At 58.4% G+C, this 15,986-nt stretch overlaps 8 protein-coding genes across 8 annotated transcripts; 4 read left to right on the forward strand and 4 right to left on the reverse strand.

The window, feature by feature from the left end:
• Nucleotides 1-242: 242 nt before the first annotated feature.
• Nucleotides 243-1,469, forward strand: EX895_003742 (uncharacterized protein; the record flags this gene model as incomplete). Its single annotated transcript, XM_029884340.1, has 1 exon — nucleotides 243-1,469. The coding sequence occupies one exon, from the start codon at nucleotides 243-245 to the stop codon at nucleotides 1,467-1,469; it is 1,227 nt and encodes a 408-aa protein (XP_029739050.1).
• A 377-nt stretch (nucleotides 1,470-1,846) lies between these two features.
• Nucleotides 1,847-4,474, reverse strand: EX895_003743 (uncharacterized protein; the record flags this gene model as incomplete). The annotated part of the gene is made up of 1 exon (XM_029884341.1): nucleotides 1,847-4,474. One exon carries the CDS (start codon nucleotides 4,472-4,474, stop codon nucleotides 1,847-1,849), a length of 2,628 nt encoding a protein of 875 aa, XP_029739051.1.
• Nucleotides 4,475-4,832: 358 nt separating this feature from the next.
• Nucleotides 4,833-5,753, forward strand: EX895_003744 (uncharacterized protein; the record flags this gene model as incomplete). Its single annotated transcript, XM_029884342.1, has 1 exon — nucleotides 4,833-5,753. The coding sequence occupies one exon, from the start codon at nucleotides 4,833-4,835 to the stop codon at nucleotides 5,751-5,753; it is 921 nt and encodes a 306-aa protein (XP_029739052.1).
• Nucleotides 5,754-5,902: 149 nt separating this feature from the next.
• Nucleotides 5,903-8,227, reverse strand: EX895_003745 (uncharacterized protein; the record flags this gene model as incomplete). The annotated part of the gene is made up of 1 exon (XM_029884343.1): nucleotides 5,903-8,227. The coding sequence occupies one exon, from the start codon at nucleotides 8,225-8,227 to the stop codon at nucleotides 5,903-5,905; it is 2,325 nt and encodes a 774-aa protein (XP_029739053.1).
• A 521-nt stretch (nucleotides 8,228-8,748) lies between these two features.
• EX895_003746 (uncharacterized protein) lies at nucleotides 8,749-10,902 on the reverse strand (the record flags this gene model as incomplete). The annotated part of the gene is made up of 1 exon (XM_029884344.1): nucleotides 8,749-10,902. The coding sequence occupies one exon, from the start codon at nucleotides 10,900-10,902 to the stop codon at nucleotides 8,749-8,751; it is 2,154 nt and encodes a 717-aa protein (XP_029739054.1).
• Nucleotides 10,903-11,392: 490 nt separating this feature from the next.
• Nucleotides 11,393-11,695, forward strand: EX895_003747 (uncharacterized protein; the record flags this gene model as incomplete). The annotated part of the gene is made up of 1 exon (XM_029884345.1): nucleotides 11,393-11,695. The coding sequence occupies one exon, from the start codon at nucleotides 11,393-11,395 to the stop codon at nucleotides 11,693-11,695; it is 303 nt and encodes a 100-aa protein (XP_029739055.1).
• A 478-nt stretch (nucleotides 11,696-12,173) lies between these two features.
• On the forward strand, nucleotides 12,174-13,142 carry EX895_003748 (uncharacterized protein; the record flags this gene model as incomplete). Its single annotated transcript, XM_029884346.1, has 1 exon — nucleotides 12,174-13,142. The coding sequence occupies one exon, from the start codon at nucleotides 12,174-12,176 to the stop codon at nucleotides 13,140-13,142; it is 969 nt and encodes a 322-aa protein (XP_029739056.1).
• Nucleotides 13,143-13,319: 177 nt separating this feature from the next.
• On the reverse strand, nucleotides 13,320-15,671 carry EX895_003749 (uncharacterized protein; the record flags this gene model as incomplete). The annotated part of the gene is made up of 1 exon (XM_029884347.1): nucleotides 13,320-15,671. The coding sequence occupies one exon, from the start codon at nucleotides 15,669-15,671 to the stop codon at nucleotides 13,320-13,322; it is 2,352 nt and encodes a 783-aa protein (XP_029739057.1).
• Nucleotides 15,672-15,986: the final 315 nt, after the last annotated feature.

A 15,986-nucleotide genomic window follows, 5' to 3' on the forward strand; every position in this document is an offset into this window, starting at 1 on the left:
TGTTAGGCCACTTGAAACTGATGAAGTGGTGGGTCTGTGCATTGGAAGAAAGCGTGGAATGTGCGAGAAATGCGCCATGTTCTGCGCTGCTTTTTTTTTTCTCGAACATCAACCTCGACCACATGCCCATATATACACAGTAGAGCGCTTTCGGGTCAGCATCTCGTAACCATCAACCTCTCCAACCCTAGTCAGGATCGACACCACCTCGCTCATTCGAGAGTAGCACTTGCAACGCCACCATGGCATCTTCCTCCTCCTCCTCGTCGGCGACGACGGCGCCTACCCCGGGCAACCCGATCGTCTACCTCGATCTGGCCTTCGGCGACCAGCCTGCCCCCACGCGCGCGGGCGCGAACCGGATCGTGCTCGAGCTGTACGCGCACACTGTTCCCAAAACGGCGGAGAACTTCCGAGCGCTGTGCACGAACCCACCGACGAAGCTCGCATCGACGGGCCAGCCGCTGTCGTTCCGCAACTCGATCTTCCACCGTGTCATCCCGCAGTTCATGATCCAAGGCGGCGACTTTACGCGCGGCGATGGAACCGGCGGCGAGAGCATTTACGGCGACAAGTTCGAGGACGAGGATCTGACGGGCAAGCACGACCGGCCGTTCTTGCTGAGCATGGCGAATGCCGGGCCGGGCACCAACGGCAGCCAGTTTTTCATCACCACGGTGCCGACGCCGCATTTGGACGGCAAGCATGTGGTGTTTGGGCGCGTGCTGCAGGGCAAAGCGGTGGTTAGGAGGGTGGAGGGCGTCAAGACGGCGAGTGGCGATCGACCAGTGGAGGATGTCAAGATTGTGGATTGTGGGCAGTTTGGGGAGGAGGAGGTCAAGGAGGGTAAGTGGGGGATCGAGGCGGATTCCACGGGCGACTCGTACGAGGACTACCCCGAAGACCAGAGCGACACCCTGGAGACCGACGTGCAAGCGACGTACGACATCGGCTCGGCGCTCAAGACGATCGCCAACACGGCGTTTGCCAAAGGCGACTTTGCGCTCGCCTGCGAGAAATACCTCAAAGCCCTGCGCTACCTCTCGGTTCACCCCGTCCTGCCCGACACCACGCCGCCCGCCCTCGCCTCCGCCTACACCTCGCTGAAAACCTCAATCCACCTCAACCTAGCGCTCGCCGCGCTCAAGACCGCACCTGCCGCGCAGCCCTCGCTCGCGATCCAGCACGCCACCTCGGCTATCACCGCGCTCACCTCTACGACTTCGTGGGACACCGCCGCCCCCGCGGACGAGGCGAAGCGCACCGCAGACCTGGCCAAGGCGCACTACCGACGCGCACTGGCATACGTCGCACAGAAGCAGGACGACCGCGCCGAGGCGGACCTCGTGCGCGCGGCCGAGCTTGCCGCCGACGATGCAGGCGTCAAGCGCGAGATGGCTGCGCTGGCGAAAAGGAAGGACGCGAGGATCAAGGCGCAGAGGAAGGCGTACAGCAAGATGTTTTCCTAGCCACAGAACGCGGCTCAGAGAGACGCTGCGTGCGGTGCTGTGGGTGCCGCCTAGAGCAACACACTGCAATGACATGTAGTCAATGACGATGAGAACTTGAACGACGTTTGTGAATTGTGCTTTTGTCGAGATCAGTCCGAGTGTCTGTGCACTGTGACGCCAAGGTGCCAAGGTGTCCAGGTGTGTGAGCACACGGGGATTGCTGCTCGAAGACTCATTGCCCGCGGGCTGAGGACGTTGTCAGAAGTGGTGCGACAGCCTTTCAATTGGACAAACGTGAACAAACGCAGCGTGCTCGACAGGCTGGAATGTACAAGAGATGACGGTATACGAACGGTGAGAGAGAAAATAGTTGCCCATCTACTGCTGCTGCGGATTCACTCGTCTGTATCTTCATGAACCTCGTCGTCCTGCTCCTCTTCCTGTCCACCAGCAGCGCCGCCAGCGCCGCCCCAAATAGCGTCCATGGCCGCGCGAATCGCAGCAAACGCTCCCGGCCGTGCCGCTGCCATCTCTCCCTCTTCCCCTCCTTCTCCTAGCTCGTCCCCATCCTCCTCCTCCTGCTCACGACCAAACCCACCAGGCATCCCACCTTCTGTTCCTGCTCCTCCACCCTGCTGCTGCGCGGCTTGCGCCATCTGCATGACCTGCGCCAGCACGTCTTCGCGCGTCTCGTCGTCCATGGCCTCCATCGCTGCGTCCCAGCCCTGCACGCCGCCCAGACCCTGCAGTGCGCGCCGGAAGGCTTGCATCATTCCGCCTCCGCCTCCTTCACCAGCAGCAGCGCCACCGGCCCGCGAACGAGCGCCAGAAGAAGAGAGGTCGGCCATGATGGGCGCAAAGTACGCGTCGTCGTAGCGGGTGACTGTGTCCACCTCTGCATCCACCTCACTCGCGGTCGCAGGGGTAGTGGTGCCAAGTCTGGACGTGGGCGGCACCGGGTCGAATGCGTCCATCTGCTCGCTGCTCGCCGTGATGCTCGGGGGCAAGTACGCGATGAGCTGCTGCCGCGTCGTATCGGGCACATCCGAGACCAGCACGTGCCTGTAGATCCCTTGGCGCGTGTTGTGCGCTGCGATCGGCGCGCTCGTCTTGCGCTTGGCCCCGAGCTCGAAGTCGGCCACCAGCGCATCCGCGAGCGCCATCGCTGTGTTCCGCAGCCACTCTGCATGCCCGGGTTCCTTCCAGAGCGATTCGGAGCGCAGCACGTAGATATGCGTGAGCAGGTCGGCGAGCGTATCGTGCTCGCCGTCGAAGCGGGCCGAGAGCTGGAACACCGCATGCCCGGCGAGCTTGGACGGCAGCTCGACACCGGCTTTGTTGCAGAGCAAGGGGACGACGGCGGGGAAGCGCGCTATCGCCAAGCGAAGCGCCGAGGTGGATCGGGCGTGTGTTTTGTCGCCTTCCTCCTTTTCGATGGCGCGGAGGGCGAGCGCACGAGAGTAGGCCAGGCCGACACACCAGTCGAGCGTGCCTCGGTAGTTTGCACCTTCTCCGGCGGCTTCTTTGTCTGTAGCATCGACAATGGTACGCGCGGGGACGGAGAGCTCGTCGATGTGCGATACACCACCGCCGGCTGCCGAGGCACGAGATCGCTGTTCGTCGAGTTTCTGAATCAACTCGAGCAGCCAGCGGTGCTGGCGCGACTTGATCGCCAGGAAATCGATCCACAGCAGCGCAGCGTGGTGGTCCTCGCCGTCCGCACCCAACCCGAGCAGCAACTTGCTCCATTCGAGCGCGGTTCTCCACGTCCCGCGTCGGCCCAGAAACCCGATATTGCGGTGGATCGCCAAGTAGAACGCCCTGTCCTCGATCTTGTTAAAGTTGACCAACGGTGGACCGGACGTGGTGCTCGACAGGCAAGACGTAAAGTACGGACTCGCACAGCGTTCGAGCGCAAACAGTGCGCGGTTGTTGAAATCCGCGGCCTGGCCCAGGTCGCCCTGGTGTCGCGAGTACTCGGAGAGCTGCAGCAGCGTGTCAATATGAAATGGATACACGCGCAGCAGTGCCATGAGCGCATTGGGGTCGTAGCTGCGAACGGCCTGGAGGAACTGCATTTGGACCTGGCGGTAGGCTTTGCTGTGCTTCCATGCGCAGATACGGCCGTGTGCAGGAGAATCGAGCACGTCCATGCTCATCCCCGTGAAGCTGCGGCTGATTGGCGGCCAGTAATCTTTCGGCGTGCACAGCAGAGAGCGCACTTTGAGGTTCGGGTTGTTGGCTTGCGCTCTGGCCCGGGCGCCGGATGTGGCTCGACCTGTAGAGGAGGATGCGGCTTCATTCTGGTAGGCCTTGATGGCGGCGGAGCCGAATTGACGACGTAGCTCAATGGCAGGGTCGAGATTGCGTGGATCGAGGCTGAGATGTGTGCGGAAGGCGGAGACGCGGTTGAGGGTAGCAGTGTTGGAGGAAGAAGCACCGGAGCGAGCAGCGTTGCCTGGAGCGCCGGCGGTGTTGAGCGAGGCCTGGGAAGCGAGGAGGGCGTCAAACTCGTCGATGGACATTTCAGAGACATCTTTGGACTTCGCTGCAGCAGGTGTCGTTGAGGCGGTAGGCTTCTTTTTGGAAGACTTCTTGACGCCAATGCTGCTGCTGTGATTTGGCTGCTGTTGTGAACGTTCTACATCCTCCTGTGCAGGGCTATCAACAGTAGCTGCAGCAGCCTTCTTCTTTTTCTTGTTCTTCTTCTTGCTACTTTTTGGTGCCTGCTGGGTAGAGATGTCCTGATCTGGCTCCGAGTCCTCTTCATCCTCTTGTTCGTCAGCACCATCGCCTAGTGCAGCAAAGAGCGACGTAGCTGTTGGCTTCTTTTGCGTAGCCTTTGGATCGTCTTCTTCCCCCTCTTCTCCATTGCTGCCTTCATCTGAAGGCTCATCGAGCTGTTGGAAGGGTGATGTCTTGGATCCTGTTGATGAGGAAGCAGTGGGCAGCGGTACCTCGGCCAGCTCGTCGAGTTCTTGCTTTTCTCGCAGCTGCCTCTTGTTGAGCCTCTTTGAGCTCATCTTGGCTCTTGCCGATGTGGTTCGCTGTGAGTATCGATGTAAGAGAGCAGGGAACAGAAAGAACACTGCGGAAAGCGCAAAGTGGGAAAGTGGAGCTGGCTGAGCGATCACCCGACTTCCGAGGTTCTGCGCTTACTTGAGCTCTTGAGCCTGGAAAAAAAAAAGTGAGAGGAAGAAGAAAACCTAAGCCGCCGCCAGTCGGCCTGACAACGTGAGTGCAATTTCATTTCCTCCACCTTTCTCTGGTTCGGCTTGTCTTCCGAAGGTCGACTCATCACTCGGCTTGCTCATCTTGTCGCATCGCTTTCACCCGCTCTGCCTCGCTCGCGTCCATCAGTCAACGATAGCGCTGTCAACCATGAATGCGATATCGGCAACCTTGCGCTCTTCGTCGGCGGCCATCCGATCGCAACAGCAGCAGCAGCGGATCAGCACTCGACAGCTTTCGCAACTCACACGCAACCATGTCGGGTCATCCACCATCCGTCGCGTCGCAGCTCTCCCACGCATCGGAAGCATCCGAGGCTACTCGTCCCAACGCGAGGAAACAGCAAAGGACAAATTTGCTATCGGACCGTTCAACCTGAAAGCCGGTCTGCTGTTTCTCGTGACGGGAGCCGGTCTGCTCTACTACTTCCGATCTGAAAAGCAAAAGGTGGAACAGAGGCGCAAAGCTGAAACCGCGGCTGCCAAGGTGGGGCGTCCACGCATCGGTGGCCCTTTCAACCTCATCACCTCGACATCGCATCCGTTCACCCACGAGGATCTGCTCGGCAGCTTCTCTTTGGTCTACTTTGGATTCACAAACTGTCCAGACATCTGCCCCGAAGAACTCGACAAGATGGGCGAAGTCGTCGACAGGATCGACGCAAAGTACGGCAAAAAGGTCATCAACCCGGTCTTCATCTCGTGCGATCCCGCGCGTGACACGGTGCCACAGCTGCAGAGGTACATCGAGGACTTCCACCCGAGAATGGTCGGGCTGACGGGAACTTTTGATGCCGTCAAACAAGCGTGCAAGGCGTACAGGGTCTATTTCAGCACTCCTCCCGGCGCTGATCCTATGGGCGACTACCTCGTGGACCACAGCATCTTTTTCTACCTCATGGATCCAGAGGGCAAATTCGTCGATGCTTTCGGCAGAAGCGTCAACGCACAGGAGACGGGCGATAAGGTCGACGCCTACGTCAAGCAGTGGATCGACGCTGGCTTGGAGATCAAGGAGGCTGATGCCAGACAGAGGGTGCAGAACGACGGGCGTGAAAAGGTCGCGCTCTGAGTCGCACACACTCTCTGTGTTGTATACTATGAACCGTTTCGTCATCTCAGAAATCTCATCCACCTCTTTTGTCACTTGCTGCTCTCTCACAAAACTTTACTGACTTGTCTGCGCTGAATGTTGGCTTTCATTGATTGCTCCTTTCTGATCTAGCGACGAGGCGTGCGTCGCGTGCTCCGAGCATCCGACGACGCCGTGCTCCTCGTTGTAGCTCGAGCCGAAGCGGGTGTGCGCGGGGTAGGCGTCGATGCTTGCTGCTGGTGCTGCTGCTTGTCGCCGCTCCCTCTCCTCGAAGGACCCGCTGGGGTTGCCGAGGAGCGGCTCGCACGGGTCTGCTTGGCCGGTGTCGAAGGTGCAGGTTCCTTGGCGGCGCTCGAACGAGAGACTACGGTAGCACGCGTCGAGCGGCTCTTGTTTGCAGCGCCTGTACCGCGTCGACTGGAACGACCGGCTCCCTTCTTGCTCGACGTCTTGGACCGTCCACCGGGCGTAGACTCACTGTCGCTGCCACCTTCACCCTCTTCGTCGTCCGATCCGTCTTCTTCCGAACCGTCATCGGAAGCTCCGTCCTGCTCCTGGTCGCTCTCCTTTTCGTTGTCCGTTTCATCTTGTTGCTCTTCCTCCGCATCTTGGTCGGCATCACCACCTTCAGAGGCGCTCTCGACATTGTCGCTCTGCTCCTCCTTGACATCCTCCATCTCTTCGTCTGCTGCCTCGTCCGCGCCCTCTGATTTGGAGGCTCTGCGACTGCTTCGGCGTCGCACAGAAGGGCGAGTGTCGTGATCCTCTTCGTCGCTCGACGGCGCGCCGCGCTTTCTGGACGGCCGACGGGTGGAGGTGGATGCTTGTGCTTTGGTGGATCGTCGACGCGTGGCACTTTCCGCCTCGCTTTGCGTCGCCTCGTCATCCTGGTCTTCGCTGTTCTCTTTCTCGTTCTCGTTCTCGTTCTCGCTGGCATCTGCTTTTTCCTCGCCAGCCGTCTCGTCTTCGGATGCTTCTGCGCCGCCGTTGTCCGCTCGACGGCTGCGGCGCGTGGACCGGGTCGGGGTCACGTTGCCAGAGGTGCTCCTTCGCCCAGCTGGAGTCTGGCGGGCGGCGCGGCTGGTAGGAGTGGGTGCGTGCCGACTGCCCCTGCGCGTGCTGATGCGATCAGCGTCGTCCTTGTCGTCGCCCGAATCGGCATCGTCTTCCGCGTCCTTAGTGCGTTTCTCGTCGTCGTCGGTTTGTGCTTCAGCTGTATCGCGTGCGTTGCTGCGCTTGGACTTTTCCTTGGTATCGACGGTGTCTTGACCGCGACGACCCAAACGTCGTTTGCGAGTAGAGTTCTTCGAGACATCTGCATCTGAGCCTGGTTCGGAGAGGTCTTCATCTTCTTGTTCTTCTTTGTCGGCGTCGTCTTCGTCGTCGTCGCTGCTATCCTTTTCATCCTTGTCCTCGTCCGCGTCAGGATCCTTAGCTGGAGAAGCCGATCGCTTAAGCTTCTTGTCTTCCGGCGCGACAGAGCCTTTGCGGCTGGACAATGCTTCCTCCTCGTCACTCTTTGCGATACGCCTTTCAGCAATCAGCGGCTCGAAGTCCTCCCATGGCCACAAGTAGAAGTCGCGCTTGGACATGCCGTCCCCCGTACCGCGGATGTCATCGCCATAGATCCAGTTCTGAGAGTTCTGGTTTGAAGATCTCTGCTTGCGCTCGCCGTCCATATGGAAGTCGGGCGAGCCGGGATGCTCAAACACACATCTAGACATGACTTCGGCGGGCAAAGAGCGCATCTTGTTGGCGTCGGAAGCTGATGCAGAGCTGGGCTTGCTTTTGGAGATGAGGGGCGAAGAGCGCGGAGTGGCGTCCGAGCTGCTGGAATCGCCAGCGTCGGTGTTGGTACCTGCTTGGCTGGACGAGTCAAAGATAGCGCCATCCTCCATGTCATCGAGTGCCTCGAGGTCAAAGAGGCTGTGCAGCTCGTTCCAGACCATTTCGACGCTCACTTTACGGTCCAAGCCAAGTTGAGAGATGGCGAGACGCGTCTCCTCGGTCTCCTGCTGACGCTCTCGTTCCTCCTCCTCGTTGCGTTCTGCGTCATCATCAGTGCGTTCTGCATCGTCTTCCACGGGGCCGGAGCTGGCCACGCTGGCCGAGCGTGAGCGCGACCCTTTGCGGGAGCTGGCGGTGGCTCCACGACGAATGCGCGATGCTGTGCTGCTGGAGGTGTTGGTGTTGGATGTGGGTGGTTTGGCCTTCTTGTCCGTGGCAATGCTGGGTGGTGCTGCGCTGCTGAGCTTTTCGAGTCGAGCGGACAGACGCTGATATCGGGTATCGAGTGCTTTTTGGGTGTCGAGGATGACGGAGAGCATCTTGAAGTGCTTGTGTGGGCCTACGGGTCGACGAAGCGCGATGGAGCGGAGAAAGGCGATCTGGACATCATCGTCGGGTGGGAGAGTCGCGCCAGACGTGGAGGCCTGCACTGATTCTACCGCCATGCTGTCTATATACGGTCACGAGGCGGGCCGATGCTGTGTCAGGGCAGCGACTGTCAATGCCAAATGTTGGTGCGCAGTGTGACGATCTACGAGTCAAATCGCGAATTGAGACGAGTTGTGAGCCGCTGACAATTGTTGCTTGTACTGCTGCAGGACGTGGGTATCTTTTGTAGTCGCTGCGCTTACAGATTGTCGGAAAACGCAGTGGTGGAGCGTGGGAAAGTCGGCGGGTGATGGGGAGCTGAAAGAACAGCGTGATTCAATGCCATTGCAAAGTTGGATCGAGCGGCCCATCCGAGCCTTGAGCCATTCACATTCGCGGCATTCTTCCAGTTGTATCGGTGGAACAGACGCGTCCCGCTCGCCGATTTCCTTCGATGCTCCCGATTTGCGTTCACTTTGCACAATCACTAAAATACCTTGACTCGCTCACACTCGTTCCACATGGCTTGCTAATCGAGGTTCGACATGTAGTTGTACGATGAAGCATATATTGGAGGATGAGTGGAGTGCAAATGTATTTACAGCTTAGCTCGCTCAGTAAACTGCACCGCTTCACCGCGAATCAATCGACCAATGCCATCGTGATAACCCTTGACTACGCCATTGTCATCCCTCGCACCCCGCTCACCAGTGTGGTTGAGCGGCTCAAGCTTCATCCACTCGATCATCCGCTCGTAGGCTCGACCGTCGCTGCTTCCCAGCGGAGAGCAGAGGTACCAGTCATCCATGTCGAAGCTCTCAACCAGTCCCAGGGCATCCCTTCTGATTGGGCCCGAGAGCAAGCTGGCCGCACTGTGCCTGAGCTTTTCCAGCTGCGCACTTGAGAGCAGCTGCAGCTCGAGAAAGTCGCCGATCGTGTCCTGCGATAGGATGCAATTCTGCACGAGGTAGAAGCGGAGCAAGTTGTCCAGTGCAGTGACGTGCGAAGTCTGGACGGCGGCACCGAAGCGCTGCTTTGTAGAGGCAGCAGAAGACGACTTGAGCTGTTGCACAAGGTCGTGAAATGCGTAAGCGAGCAGATAGCTTCCATGAGCGTTGGAAGCTCGGACTGCGAGATTTGTATCGATGTGCTTGAACGTTCCATCGGCAGTCTGCGTGGATGCGCGATGTCTGGCAAGTCGATCGACAAGCAGCGCCGCTCGGTATCCCAGCAGGTCCAGCAACGCTGTTGGCTCATCCACCTGCTGCACACTGATACCCTGAGCGCGCCTCGAAATTGTCTCCCCGGCCTCCTCAGCACCCGCGATTTGCTCAAGATAGGCCAGTTCAGGTCGACTGGCCTTGCCGTTGCGTTTGCGCGTCTCGTTGAGCTGCTTGATCAGGAAATTAGCAGAAGGACCGGCCAAGAGCATCGAGTTTTCGCCTTCGTAGATGAGACCAGCATTGGGCTGATTCCGCTCGAAGTCGAATCCGGACGCCTGACTAAAACCATGCCCGCCCATGCTCCTGCGGCAGCGTTCGATGCCGGCGAGCGACTCGTTGGTACATACGGCCTTGAGCACGCTCGAGTAGCCGTGCACGATGGGCAGCAACCCACTATTTCCCGTGGCCTCGATTTCAGCAATCATGTCATTGTACATGCGCCTCAGGTGCTGGCTCACAAAGGTAATGGCGTAGGCACTCGAGAGGGCGGTGAGCACGCGTGTCTGCACCGAGGGGTAGTCGAGGATCTTAGGTTCTAGCTGGTCCGGCCTTGTGGCCGAGGTGCCCTGGCGACGAACAACGGCATACCGGATGGCGATGGTGGCAGCGCGTGAAAGATGGTGCGCTGCGATCTCGACAAGTCCGACACGAACGAGCGTCATGGTGCCGCGCGTCATGACTTGGGCATCGGCGTTTCTCTTTTCGTAGACGCCGTCCTTGGAAACTGTCTGGAAACGCTGCAGAAGGTTGTTACGAGGGATGCGAACGCTGTCGAAACAGATGTATCCATTGTCCATGGCGGGAGCACCAAGCTTGCAGCCCATCTCCATAATGCGACGACCGGGTAGCAGCGTATGATCTTGAAGCGAGCGGAGGTGGACCAGGAAAGGATGCATGCCATACGATTTGCCTTTGATGATGAGGTTGGCCATGACCACGCCGTACGTGGCGGTGAGGCCGCTGCCTCCGATCCACACTTTTCCTGCGGAAGGCTCGGGAGTGTTGATTACCCACTCGTCCTTGTCGAGATCCAAGGTCGCGGTGGTTCGAAGCGCGGAGAGGTTGGAGCCATGGGCAAGCTCGGTCTGCATGTAGCATCCCAGCCAGCGACCTGATCGGACCATGGGGCCCCACTCGGACCACTGCTCTTGGCTCGCCTGTCGCATGAGCGTGGGCTGGGCCATACTTTCAGCGACCTGGATCGGCAGGTACTCGTCCGTGTAGAGTCGCAGCAGATCCGCATCCGTTTTCTCCAAGCCGTGGCGGTTGCGGATTTCAAAGTAGCGCAGTGCCACCTTCTGGCCTTTGAAGAAGCGCTCGTTTCGTGACTGAAACACGCGATCCTGCTTATCAAAGGTGCGATCGGCATCGTTCTTGAGGAGAGAGAGCAGCCAGCGTGCATTGTCGCGTTCGGCTTTGGAGCCGGGCAGGATGCACGACATGGTGTCGACGTCGAACGAGCATGCCTGGCGTTCCTCGCGGATGTCGCACGGCTGCAGCGTTTCTGGTGCAGGTCGAGTTGAGGCCATCTTCGGATGCAATGCTCTGTGCAAGGTGGTTATGATGTTGGATGAGCAACATAGAGAGAGATGCGGGGGGCGGCGGGATGGCGGGATGGCGTGTGGGGTAAAAATCGAAATTGCTTACAGCCCGGCGACTCGAACCCCATTTGCTCGGCAACGTCCTTTTGCCGGGGACCGAGAAGCGCCGAACAGAGCTCGAAATTACGACGCTTCGGGTTGCTTTTCCGACTCGACTCACTTTGCTGGCGTTGGTCGCTGTTGTGCTTTGACAGCGAAGGAAACCGATTTTGAAAAGCCGTCCAGCAATTGATTGTTGGAGCGCGATTTTCTTGACCACATTTTTGCAGCACATTTCTGGCTGTTCATTTCTTGAAGCTCATCCGCGGACGTGTTGCTTTCTCGACATGGCTCAGTCGCCGAGCTGAGGACATCATAATTGAACACCACCATCTCCTCAAACAGCAATCCAACAATCTACATCCCTCCATACTAATAGATGTCGTACTGGGACAACAAATCCAAGATCGTCGTTCAGAATGACGAGGGCCGTAACACTGCCGTCAAGAATCGGTTTCCTCATTCCAGCTCAGGTGCTTCACAGACGCTGCCCGCCATTCTCGCTCGTCTGAGCACGGGCGAGATCGAGTACGACTCGCTTGTGATCACTGTACGCGGCGTTCAGCGTGAGGATGTTCCGCTTCTGATGTTTGGAACTCGCCAAGGCAGCATCAGTGAACGAGACACTGACAACAGGGGTGCTGACGTAGCCTCTGCCGATACTGCAATGAGATCGCCTTGATGCAGCGATATTTCAGCATTGATGTTGATGCACGCAAAGCGACGTACTGATGGCACGACTGACCCCTCTTTCCTCCTAGTCTTTCAGACCTCCTCAACAGCCTGTTCTCCATCTTGACGCATTACCAAAACCGTCACGAGGAACGCACTTGTTTTGACTTGAACTTGAATGTGTCGTGTTGCATGATCCTTGCGAGTGAGATGAGCTTGTGCGATGGGCTGATCTGCAAATCATGCTGCGCAGGGGATGGGGCAAGTGACGTTTGACAGAGAGACCCTTGCTGTCCAAAAAGGCTCGGCTCGCGTGAGAAAACCAAGCATTCTCGGAGAAGGCGGTTCCGCATCTCGAAGGGTTCCTCGAGTCACCTTCTGGTATCGCACTCTCTTGACCGTCGTCGTCTAATCGAAGGGGCCTAAAGGGAAAGTCGTCTTATCGTCCAAGCAGTCTCGCCGCCAAAGCTTCCACGTCCCCCACCACAATGACGCACACACGCGCCGAACAACTGTTCAAACTCCAAGCGGTCGATGTGGCAGCGAACCACATACAACCCGCTTCGTCACGCGGCCAGCCGGACAGTGTTCAGACCATCCAATCCTCACATCGGCTCGACATCCTCTATGCTTGGCTGACAGGTTCCGATCCTTGCCCTGCCACCTCAGCCGGCTCGCACCATGCCCAAGCGGACTACTCGCTGCTCTCCGGAACCATCATGGATCTCGGGTGCGGTCAGGGCGATCAGACCGGTGCACTGGGCGCTCTCATCGCCGCACACCCTGGAATCTTAAAGGAAGGCAAAGTCATCGGTGTCGATCCGGCGCAAGGGGACTACGGGTCGCCGTACACGCTTCGGCAAGCACAGGATGAGTTGGCGCAGAACAGCCAACTGGCGCGGCATGTTTCTTTCGCGTTGGGCAAGACGGGCCCGCAAGTGCTCGAGACTCAGACATTCGATACCGTGGTTCTTGCGCACAGCTTGTGGTACTTTCCATCCGCTCAGGTGCTTAATCAGACGTTTGCAGCCATCAAACAGGCCGGAGTGAAACATCTTTTACTGGCAGAATGGGCCATGGCCGCTTCCCACCCGGACGCGCTCCCCCATCTGCTAGCTGCTCTGCTCCAAGGTCAGTCGCCGGTCCAAGGTGCGAATATACAGACACCTCTCAGCCCTGAACAAGTGAAAGGCATCGCAGTCCAAGCAGGGTGGATGGTCAAACGCGAACTCACTTTCTCGCCCTCTGAGCGACTCCAGGATGGCGACTGGGAGATCGAAATGGCTCGAGAAGCCGCTGATGCCGCTGCCAAGTTCGATGCGAGCGGCGACAAGACAGCGCTCAGGCTGAAACAATCGGTGCAGGCTACTAGGTACGCTCTGGAGGAAGCGGTCAAGCGAATCGGCAGACAGGAAAGATCGATGGACGTCTGGACGGCCGTGCTCACTGCAGCCTGAAAGAATCACCATCAGCGTCACTTCCACACTCACGCTACCGTCAGAAACTCAAGACGAGCGTCAAGCACCCGCCAATCCCCTGTGCAGTGAATGCAGTAGCATCGCAATAGTCCGTGATCCTTGATATAAATCTGTATGCCTACTAGTACAAACAGAGACCGAGCGTGTCGCACAGTCTCAAGTAGCGCTGTCGACCGCGCGCTGTGCCAGTTGCTGAGCCTCCTGATTCGCTATCAATGAATCGAGCGACGAAAGCAAGCCGTCGAGCTTGCCCTCCAACCCGCCGACCACCTCCTCGGTCTGCTCGAGGTTGGCGAGCAAGCTAAGAATTTCATTGCGCTCAGCCTGTGCTACAGCCGGATCCGCCCCGGTGCTTGCAGCGGGGATCTGCAGTGACTGGAGCGATGCGAGGATCTCGTTGAGCTGCGCTGTTTCGTCTTTGCCTGCGACTTCTGCTTCTTCCGCCGCCGCCTCCTCCTCCTCCTCCTCCTCCTCCTGCTGAGTGTCAGTACTGTCGTGACTGATGCCATTCGCTTTCGGTTGGACCGGCTGGCTCTGCCGCTGCGACATGAGACCATTCAAGAAATCGAGATCGGATTGCTGCGAGCCCAGCTGCTTCTCCTCTTGCGTTGACTCCTGCGTCGGCGTCTTGTTGTCCGCTTCAAATGCACCTTCCTGCTGCTGAAAACGAGTTAGTTGCGGATTGGGCAGCACTACCGACGAGCCTGGTGCAACGGGTTCGGGCAGCCCATCACCGTTAAGCACCGGCGGTTGAAGTGCTGCTGCTTGGATCTGTGCCCAATCAAGGGGCTCGTCGGAGGAAGAAGCCGGCGACACGGAACGTCCAAGACCCGACGGCACGGATGGTGTCGATCTCCCCGCTGTTGATGTACTCGCCATGGCAGCCGCCATAGCCTGTGCTGCGGCCCGAGTGTTGGAAGCGGAAGAGGTCGGGTCCTGCGATACATGCTTGATCCACGCACCAATCGCGCCGAGGTAGCCTTCGTGCCTCAAAAAGAAAGCGCGCTTTGTGCCTTTGCTCCAGAAGCGGATGGCGTACGAGAGCGTACTGATGGTAGCCTGATGGCCGCGAATGAAACAGCCACCAAAATAGATACGGTCGAGATTGTACTTTTCCGCGTTCATGTAGGCGATTTGTCCAATGTTGTTCGAAATGGCGTAGAGGAGCGACTTGCAGATGTCTTCCGACTTAAACTTCTTGCGGCGCTCTTCGGCGTTGCGAGGCGCGGACGAGTTTGGATCTTTGCGGAAGACCTTGCCGAACGAAGAGGCAATGGTTGAACTCTTGAGGCCGAGGTGGTTGAGTCCCACCGAGCCGTAAATGTCGCCGACCAGCATATCGACGTTTGCATTGTCTCCCTGTTCGGAGAGCTCGAGCATCTCGTCAAAGGTTTCTGCCTCTGTAAGCAAGGAGAGCAAACCCCACAGAGTACCGCCACCAAGCGAGGTGCCTGAAACTCGCTCGAATTTGCCGAAGTCATCGACTTTGATGATCGAGACACCCGAGCCAATGTTGACGAGCAGACAGGGCAGCTTGGGCGAGGGATGCGAGTCAAAGACGGGCGCATACAGGGGCGGGTTGGGCGATGGACGGGGCAAGGGATGCTGCAGGGGCACGGATGATCGCAACGCCTGCGCGTCTGCTCTGGCCTCTGGGTTTTGTGGGAGAGGCGAATGCAAGGCTGCGACCAGCTCGTCCGAATACCAAAAGACCTCGTCGGGGATCAGAGTGATGAAGTTGAGACCAGTAATAAGGCAACCCATCTCGTCTTCCTTGTTGACTTCGATGCCGAGTTCCTGCTCAAAGAGGTCATACATGAGATGGGCACCTCCGCCTGTGGCCATGAGCTTGACGCCTTTGCGCATGTCTTGTATCGAGACGCCGTTGGCGGCAGCGGAGCGCTCGATGAGTTCGCGCAGAAAGTGGATACATTCGTCGATGTTGTTGGTCTCAAACTTGATGAAATTGAGCCGTCCTCCTGGCAAAGCCGCTGGGAGGGAGCGGCGCTTGAGGAGAGTGGAGTGAATGGCTGAAGCCGAAGCGAGCTGCGGAGAGCCGAGGATGGCTGTTGGTGTCAATGTGCCTGATGCGATGGGATAATCGAGCTGCGAAGGTGGTGTACGGAAGCCAGACGGTACGGCGCCGTTGGCTGAGGGCTGGCGCGAACGGAAGCTGGAGGTGCTGGGTTTGGGCGAAAGCGTGTTGGGCGTGGAGGTGGATGCACCAGCAGCAGGTGCTAGAGGCGCAGAAAGGCTGGCTGGGGAGGAGAAGGTGGGCGACGATGGCACGGACTCGGTGGTTCGTGAACGGGTGAAGTAGACGACCTTGGCAAGCGAGCCCCCCACATCAACAGCGATGTGAGATACAGACTCAATGTGGTTGGGCAGGTAGATATCACGGCTGTCCCTCTGATCTGGGCTAGAAGCGCCATCCTCCATGATCTGTGCTCCTCGCGTGTCGACAAAGATTTCGACGGGAGGAGCTGGGAACGCCTGATTGCTGTTCATGGCGGTAGGAAACCTGGTCGCTGTTGTTGCTTTCGCTGCCGTTACTGCTGCTACTGCGGCGGTTCCATGCGTGACCCTTGGTCGAAGTCCGTGTGTGTGAGGGCTTCTTGTGCCGGCAGCTGGAGTACTGTGCGATGCTCGGCCAAATAGTCAGTCAGCTGTGACTTGCGCGGCGGTGGTTGCTGACAATCCCAAGCTGATTTGACCAAGTGGCGGTTCAATGGCCTAGGTGGTTGTGATGGAAGCGGTTGTGTGATAAAAAGCGCAAGGGTCCTTCCTGTCAGCCTAAAAGTGTGCTGGGCGCAAAAGATCGCA

Source organism: Sporisorium graminicola, chromosome SGRAM_22 (genome assembly GCF_005498985.1).
Source record: "Sporisorium graminicola strain CBS 10092 chromosome SGRAM_22, whole genome shotgun sequence".
Taxonomy (NCBI): Eukaryota; Fungi; Basidiomycota; class Ustilaginomycetes; order Ustilaginales; family Ustilaginaceae; genus Sporisorium; species Sporisorium graminicola.